Source organism: Uloborus diversus, chromosome 2, assembly GCF_026930045.1.
Source record: "Uloborus diversus isolate 005 chromosome 2, Udiv.v.3.1, whole genome shotgun sequence".
In the NCBI taxonomy this organism is placed as follows: domain Eukaryota; kingdom Metazoa; phylum Arthropoda; class Arachnida; order Araneae; family Uloboridae; genus Uloborus; species Uloborus diversus.
This window is the reverse complement of record NC_072732.1, coordinates 91,255,279-91,264,877: the sequence shown is the minus strand read 5'-3', so window position 1 is coordinate 91,264,877 and position 9,599 is coordinate 91,255,279. Positions and strand designations below refer to the sequence as shown.

General features: G+C 32.1%; 1 protein-coding gene across 1 annotated transcript; it reads right to left on the bottom strand.

Annotated features, from left to right (window-relative positions):
• Nucleotides 1-1,116: 1,116 nt before the first annotated feature.
• On the bottom strand, nt 1,117-2,184 carry LOC129216416 (uncharacterized). Its single transcript, XM_054850630.1, has one exon. It carries the CDS (start codon nt 2,149-2,151, stop codon nt 1,117-1,119), a length of 1,035 nt encoding a protein of 344 aa, XP_054706605.1. The 5' UTR covers nt 2,152-2,184.
• Between the last annotated feature and the right edge of the window lie 7,415 nt (nt 2,185-9,599).

The window sequence follows — 9,599 nt, the reverse complement described above, 5'->3', positions numbered from 1 at the left end:
AGTACACAATGTTGTTTTGTTTAAAAAAAATTAATAAAATCCATGAGCAATCTTATTCTATGCTACAAATAAGCAATAAATAAAACTTTAATCAAACATTAAAACATAATAATTTACTAGTTATTGGTAAAAAAAAGACAAAAATATTTTGATACACATTCCTTTCAATGGAAGAAACAAACAAAAGTGTATGCAAATTCAAGTATAATTATTTTATTTCTTTTTTTAAGCAATATGATGATACAAAAAATTAAAAGCAAGGTGATACAAAATTAATGTTCTTTACCTTTGAAAGTAAAATAAAAATCAGTCTTTCTGGTTTTTTTAAATCCATTTCACAATAATGAAATAAAAATAAAAACACATAAAGTTTTAAACTTCACATTAAAAATTCAAATTACCGTTTTAACAAATAATGTTTAAGGATCTTCTATCCAAATTTCCGAATTTAAATGAAAATATTTTCTGTAAAGGAGGAAAAAAAACTTTTCTCCCTGTTTTTTTAAATTTTTACACTTATTATATTTTTGCTCGAAAATTATTACTAAGGGTTTAATGCGTTTTAAAAGGGTTATTAAAGTTTTAATGCGTATTGACTTTTAACAAGTTGTAATAACGTTTAGGAGAAGTCATAGAAAAAGCAGAAAGAAATTATACATTATATAACGCGTTTATAAATGAAAACACCTAAATGTGGAAAAGAAAACGTGAAATATGTAAGTCATCACAGATAAATATAGAGTGAAAAAAATGGATGCTGCAATAAACTACATCGAAAGTAAAGTTTGTCGAGGTATATAAAAATTTCAATGTTGTGAGGGGTTTTTTTTAATTTAAAATATATTTATCAAAATTTAAATCACCGAGAAGTTTTCTGAGATAGTCTTCTAACATAGTCATCATTTCTAGTTTATTCACAACTAACACAGCATACAACAATTATTTTCTGACATTGATTCCATTGTACTAAATAGGAATATCAAAATCATGCATCTTAGTCTCAAATTTAATAATAGACGAAGTGTCATCAATGACATTATGAAAAATACATTTTTATTTACAGCGAGATAGGTAGGCTCAGCTATTGCTAAACCACTTTAAACCAAAAATAAGCATTTACCTCAATCGTGGTCTATTTTTCATCGTGTGGTCAAATATAGCCTCATTTATCACATTTAAAAGGCTGGGACTTGCAGCTTTGCTTTGTTTTGAGCACAATAGTTGGTCACATTTTCCATTTTTGATGGATTCAACAAAGGACTTAATTCCAAAAGACTTAAGCAGGTCTTCATTTACTATGAAAGTAGCAGCACTCGCAGCTTGTTTAAGGTATTTAGCACCAGACGTTTCCTTTGAGGTGTTATCTCTCGCCATTTCACAAAATATTTTTTGTAGACAATCAGGGTTATCTAAATACCGGGAACCGAAATCAGCCAAACTTTCGAGAATAGGTCCGAGGAAATCTGGTGAATCATTCTCTGAAAAACCTCGCCCTTTGCTTGCTGTCGTCACTAAGGCAGGAATGGTAATGCCATTCATCATTACTTTCATAATCAATGGCAAAGCGGCTGCTAAAAGAAGGGACATTGGTATAAACGTAGCCATCACAAGAGTTGCTGGATTGTCTAGAATCCTGCTCAGCAAACCAGGCCTAGATCCGGAGTTAGAGTCCATCTTTTTCATTGCCTGCATCATCATAAGCATGTCAGCGTACTCGGGGCTAAACTTGGCAAACGGTCTCTCATCATCCCTTTTCCAGACATTCCAATCAGGATTGGATCCACTGTCATACATCGAGTCACGAACGGTTGGTATGTAGTAAGGTGACCATCTCGTGGTTTGTTCATCTGGACTTGCGTTATACGAGTCATCATCACCACTTACGAAATCAGCAAACCCTCTGGGTGTCTTAGGGATTTCTTGTTTCTGGTCATCACCATCCCTAAACTCATTGGTCCGCTGCTGAAATTCAGATTTCGTTCCAAGGTATCCTCCAGTTTTGTGAATGAGTTTTGAAGATGCTCTAACAGCACTTGAATCGCTTTTTTTAACAGATGCTGCTGTAGAAACTGATTTTGCAGATTCATCAGCTCTAACGAAAACTATGCACCAAAGGAACAAAACGTCAACCATCAAATATTGCATAATCATGTTTAAGCTCAGACGTTCCCGACTGAATTTCTGGAATTTGAAGCCTGCGGTTATATACTCTAATAAACATCCGTATGCTCTTCACTACTGACCTTTAAATGTCATATATTATTTATGCACTTCTTCGAGTTACTCCCTTAATAAACAAAGCTTTATTTCTTGAATTATAATAAAGATGGTGCGTCTACATTTGCATACCAAACAAAAGCTGACGCTTCAGCGGTTACAGAACGGTACTAAACGCAGTTGTATGTATTGCGTGACTTTCCGATTAGTGAGAAATCTTTCAGGTTTCGCTTTTATTGTCCATTTATGTCCTGTCTCGTCTTTGTCTGCATCTGAAAATATTTGGGTAACTCGAACTAGTAGCTTTTAGAGTGAAGTCTCATATTTCCAGTCTAGTTAACGCTCTCGAAATGGTTAATGTTTATTTTTCCAAACTGATGCTGATGCCCTCATCGCAGTAGCTTTACTCAAATTATCTTTAGTAGTGCATCTTCATTTTTTTTAAGTTCGCACAATGTTTTCATGTTCTGAAAATATATATGATTATCAATTTATTCGTTTTATGCTTGAAATACATATAATTCGACAAATCAAATTTTAGTTATACTATGATGACTCCCCCCCCCCCCCCCCCACCTGAAATGACATGGACTGCACCTTTCTATTTTTAGGATATTTTTTAAACTTTAAACTCTAAAATACAGAAGTTATGAATGGTCGTTCTTTAAATCCAATCATAACTACAGGATTTCGCATACCAAATATAATTAGATCAGTTCATTTTCAGTATGTTTTTTTTTTAATTTTCAATTAGTCTGCTTTTAAAAAAGTAGAGGTATATTAATAAACATGAATATTTTTAGAAGCATATTTTGTGTAGCTTTTCACATATCTTGCAGCATGGCTAATACATTTTTAATTGATGCTTCTTCCACTATAGTGTAATTCTTAAAATATTATGAATTAGCACTGTTCTTTTTTCTGTGATACTTAGAATGAATAAAAAATTTAAAACAGACTTAAATTTATGTAAAATGTTAACTTTTTTAAGCTGGGGAGTAATCAACTAAAGAGCTTGAAACTTTGCAAAGTGTAAAAAGAACGTTAAAAAAAATGCATATTTCAAAACCTACCTGCTATTCTTGATCGTGAAAAACTTAATTTGTCAGAAACAATTTCCATTTTTTTCAGTTTTAATACTCATTAAAACTAAATATAATTTTTATGTTGAATCAGACCTTTTATTAATAAAATAGGAGGCAAATTACGACTGAACGTAGTGAGAGGTTTTTATGTCATAACTGATAACTTCATCAGAGAACCGTACAATCCGGGGGAGGGGTTTGTCGGGTACGCGAGCACCAAGTATTTTCATAAAATTTTCGCGTTCTGCTAGCTTAACAGTTGATTCGTTGGGAAATCCTAAAGTACGTCTCCATTTTCTAGTTTGAGTACATGTTTAAAGCATAGCTGACTTCAAAGCCTTAGTGTATATTTTCTTGAAGGACCGTATATTTTTACATTTATTTTTGAGATATTTTATTGCTATAAATAAAAAGTTTTAATCTTAAATTTGTCTCTACAAATTCATAAGTTTGGCTTTCTAATTTTTCTTCAAAACTTCTCCCTTGAAGCTTGAAATATTATATGTTCTGAATCGATTTAGAAAGAGACGCTAACCAATACATTCTCTTGCCTACCCTGAAAAATTCCCTCTTACGCACGGATGCAATCAATACTTGTTTCCTGGGCTGATAAGCGGGAGTAGAGCCTCGAAGGACCCTTCAAGAGAAGAATTTCAAGAAAATGTTCCATACTTGGGATTTAAAACCCGTGGAAACAGGTTCTAGTGCTTTCGAAAAAGGAATACTAAATTGAGATTGATGCTTCATGTAGTGTTACCAGAGTGTTCTATATCTTCGTTGTCGAAAATGCGTAAATAACGCTTCTTTTAATGCGGTAGAAACAGTTGAAACATTTGCTCCTGAAAACAGTTTGTTCCTGTCTTTGTAGAAGATGGATGTTTTTTTTTTTTTTTTTTTTTTTTTGTAGAGCGCTAGAAAAAAAAATTAAAACCCGTTCTTATTCGACTAGTAATAATACTAAAAACCAGAATTCAGGCAGTATATTAGGATTGATGTTTTACATCAAACACAATTGTTAAATATTTTTCATTGAATGTTTATTAGTTAAAGGAGCGTTAATGATAAAACTCCAAAAGGTCGCCAGAATTTTTATCTCATAGTTTTAAGCTTTAAGAAAATTTAATGGGGCATGGTAAACCATACCTGACCAAAATATTATTATTTTCGCATACGAAATTTCAAACTTGTGACAGAAGTATTTTAATAGATATTGCTGTTCTTAGAAACATGAAACCAGCTGTGTTCAGATTAGTCTAAAAAAGGACATGACTAATATTCGTTTGCTGCTGTTTTACTGTGAAGGTTTTTTTATTATTTTTTTTACAAAAAATCAAAAAATTAGCTGATCTGAGCGAAACATTCACCTTTGATAGCGGTAGTTCAAAACTCCTACTTTTTTGAATAGATTTTTTTCGAAAAACAGTCACATTGTGAATTGTTTGTTTATTGTTTCGCCGTTGACGATGAAAATTAGAATAAAATGATGCTTTACTTTTGTAGTTTTATGAAGTATAAAGGAAGCAACAACAACAACAAAAATATATATATTATAAAATTTTATTCATGATACTGCGATTTACCATGATCAAATAAAATATATATATATATATATTTCTGATTTTAATGAAACAGTACGATTAAGGTTCAGAACCCTGCAGTAGGTTTAGATTATATATTCTCGAAAATTTAGATCAAAACTAATACAAGAAAAAAAAGTCGGAAAATAAGATTTTTTGTTTGATTTTTTCTTCAAAATGATATTATACTTCTTTGTTTTGCAAAAGACATAAGGGAGGTATGGCATTATCATGGAAAAACACTTTTGAAAAAATATATATATTTGTGATAAAACTGACCCGTGCGAAGCTTGAAATTTTTAGCCCTTCTGTAAAAATATCATGCGGAAACCCTATATATAAATCCCCATGTTGGTGGCATTAGCAGATCCAATGCCGACTTGTATTAGTACGTGTCAATCTCACCTACATCCTTGATTACTTCATATTAGTTTGTATTTATTCCTTTTATTTTTTCTTTAATTGTATGCGTTCTTACAATAATATATTCAAAAACACGTTATGTAAAGTAATGTTAAAGTTTGTGTACGAACTTTGCTCATGAATTACCGCAAATGCTTTTTGAGCTGGCTTTTGTTTCACTTTTCAACGCTTTGGTAATAATTAAGAAATTCTAAACAAACTGGATAATGATATTTCAGATTTTAATGGCTCTCTAAACATTTAAATAATTTTTATATTTGAAAAAAAAATGCTTTTTTTTATTCAAAATTTTTTCCTGTTTGCGAAAAATGGAATTTTAACCAGAAACTAACTAAGATAGGGCCACATAATCATGTTTAGCTGTTATAACGCCCTTGTTTTGTTGCGCCGGTTGCCACTTTTTTCAGGGTCACAGGGTTTCACTCTTTCTCAAATAGTTCGCGGGGTATATGTGTTTTAGCAAACGCCCCCCCCCCCTTTCTTCCTCCCTCCCTCGGGAATATCAACCGCCGAAAGGGGAGACGACATGTGTTTTCATAACCACTATAGTCCCTGTAACAATAATCAGAAAAAAATTTCATCAGGTCTTCTATGCATGCACAAAACCCCCCTTCAGATCCTGAACTATGCTGCGAATCGTGTTCGAGCTTGATACTGTCATTTTGCATTTCAACGCGTTAACAGTACTTAAATAGTTTTAACAGATTGAATAATGATAATTAGGGTTTTATTTATATAAAAAATAATTAAACAATTTTTATTTAGAATTTAGCTTGATCAAAAAAAAAGTTATTTTTGTGTAATTTATTCAAAATTTTTGCTTGTTTGCGAAAAATGGAATTCTACTCAGAAACCAACAAAGAGAGAACCATAATCATATTTAGCTTTTATTAAAGCCTTGTTTTGTTGCGTTGATTGGTACTTCCTTCAGGGTTTTATCTCAAATAGTTCGCAAGTTATAAGTGTTTGAGTAAACGGCTCCCCCTCCACTGCCTACCCCCTCCCTCGGAGTTGTCGACCACCCAGGGGGGCGACGGCATGTGGTTTCATTATCAATATCGTGCCTGTAACAATAATCAGAGATAACATTGCTTCTGCCTTTCCATGCATGCTCAACCCTCTTCAGATCTTGCACTAAACAGTCACACAAGGTGTGTGACATGCCACGGAGGTGAGAATTCACACCTTGTGAACAAAAAATATACTAAAATAAAATTATTATTAAAAACTTTTGGCAGGTTTAAATAGATATATTTTGGATGAAATTACAAATCATTGTTAAATTAATTGTTCCTTAAAGTTTTTACTGTAAAAAGTGTGTGACAGAAAAGTTACACTTTTTGAAGAATGACCCCTAGTTGTTCTTCCACGTGTAGTCAGGTTGAAAAAAAACTCAATATTCATTCGGAGACGAGCAAAATGGAAATTAGGGATGATTTTTGGGTGAAAATTATTTCGCGAATACAATCCTTCTTTTACTATGTAAAAGGAAGTAAAAACAGCTAGAGTTCACCATGAAGTAGATTATACGATTAGGTTTCCGATCCAGCATTAATCGCATTGTTAACTGTTTTCGCATTTAAAAGATTTACTTTATAAGAAACAATTCGTAGCATGTAACTGAATAAAATATAGTTCATTTAGCTACGTATTACAAAATTATAGCATTTACAATTATTTAAAAATTTTAGAATTTTTTTAATGTTTTTTTATTTATTTATTTTTTTTTTTAATGAAAGAATAAAGTTATTAGAAGACTATTTAACATGGAAAGTAGCCACAATATACAACTGATAAAATGTATCAATTAATAATGAAAAATGTATGTAAAGTAACTATATTAAGAAAATACGTATTTATTCTAAATTGTGCCGTGGATATTTTAATCAAACAATACTTAAACTTTCAATTTAAAAAAATCTAGACTTCAAAGAGTCAAAAAATGTAACAATATTCTAACAACGTTTATTATCTGTAACTTCTAAGAATTTGTGAGATTAATTGAAAGTTTTTTTTATTTAAAAAATATGTTTTTATAAACAGAAAAACCCATTATAGAAATCATTTTTTAACTATTCTAACTTATTTCTTGAAATTTAGAGGCTAAAACGTGAATTTTACACTCACACGTTAGAAAAACATGATTGCAAAATGATTTTGTTCTTTACACATAAAAATTGATGCCTTATTTGCCTTCTTATTCAAGTTATCAAACTATAGTTTAGGTTTGTTGTAATTAAAGACGAAAGGAATCGTCAAGGCCCTGAAGCTGGCAATCGATTTTTTTAACTTTTCAGCAAGAGTAACATCCTGAGAGACATATCATTTTCCAATAGCAATACCGGACAACTCAAATAGTAGAATACATTGACATGATCTAAAAAGATTTAAATTTTGTTATTGACAGAGAAGCCAAATGCTGCTAATGTATGCCTTTGATCTGTTTACAAAATGGAAAGCGTTAAGGTTGAACAAAAGTAAAAACAGTTCTCTATTTCGCTGTCAACGCGGAGGTATCTAAGTGAATGATAATGACATGGATAGGTTCCTTGATGCATCTGAAATATTTAGAATCTGGTGTGAAAAACTTTATCTGAATGTATTTGTTACGCTAGAGACGTTATCGCATTTATTTAACACATTTCGAGTAAGACGACAAGCTGAAACGGATGAGCGTCAGAGGAATAAAAGAGAAGACACTTTCGTTTAGAGCCACAAATCATTTCTACCTTGAAGCAGACAGCAGCTCATAGCTTCCAGAATGATTTGCTTTGGCATTTTTTTGGTTTTTATGTTATATTGCTCATCACATGTGTCTTCAACTAATAGTTCGCAAACGGAGTTTGAGCCTTCTGGGAATTATACCGACAGACTTCCACCGCACATTCAGATCGATTCTCTGCTGACATCGGACAATGGTACCCTTGGAGACTCTACGAATCTTGAAAATTCTACAGCACGCAGCTCGAAATCCTTAAAGCAATTGTCCCCTGGTGAAGAGTTCTTGCTGTCCGTTGCAACTTATGAAGACGCTAAAGGCAATTCTTGGAAAAACTTACCATACTTGATGAGCCTTTTGCAGAGTGGTAAGATTAACGTTGGCAAGTTCAATGAAGATAACGATGCGAAACAAAATCAAGATAGCGGTTTAACTGCTTTGCCAATGAAACTGATGGATATGATGAAAGTGATGACTGCTGTGGAGAAAACTGATGAAGAAGAAAAAGATGAAAAGACAGATATCTCGTCTAAAACTAAAGGAATTTTAGCCAAACTCACCGAGGATCCAATGAACCTCTTATTGGCTGCCATAATTCCATTTTCTCTATTATTAGCAGCTGTTATTCCTATTTTGATGAATCAGTTTATGGTGAATCCAAATGCTGCTACTATGACTACCACGGCTGGTGGGGTCAACGAGCGTTCTTTTGATAAAAATTCTCCCGAGTTTTTTGTTCCAATACTTGAAAGTATTACCAGCTTTGGTGCTAAAGCTTTTGAAGGTATAACGAAAGAGGATGCTGACGATATGAAAGTAAAATTTCTTAAGTATGCTACTAGGCTCGTTTCTAAATTCGCAAGTGATAAATGGCTAAACTTATTTGGTACTACAGTTGTGCAGTCTATTGACAAAAGGACACTGAGTTGATTGATTTCACATTAAGACATTTTAATTTAATGTATGATACCTTATTTATAAAATGATGCTGTTTATGTTGCGTCTATTACGAGCTTTGGATATGTTGTTTTTCTATGTAACATCCAGAAAGTTTGTAATTCTTGTGTACGTGTAGCATTAAAAATATTTCTTTTTCTTAATTTCAGGTTATTTTATTTCACTTTGGTTTGTTTTACCGGTTAATAAACTGTGTTTTGTAAAGGTTTTTTCTTATTTAGCTGACAATGGTACGTCTAATATGCACTGACTATTTATCTTTTTATTAAGTTCACCAAGTACTATTATTGATCCTTTTAGTGTTTCGTACCTTTTTTTTTTCAGACGAAGAACATTTTGAAATATTGCTGGGATTTTAATCCCATTCACATACCTTTACCTAATATTTTTAATATCCCATTAGAATTTGTATGAAAGAAAGCAATTTTTATAATCTGTTACTAATATCACTATTTCAATTGGTCTTGGCTGTTTTATGAAAAAAAATATGTTTCAAAGTATACGAACACTGTTATTAATACCATATTAATTTGTAATTTGAAAGGTGCATATTTAAAAGTCAACAGAACGTTTACACGAAATACTTGGCTTAGGATATGTTGCTGTTTCTGATACACTTTC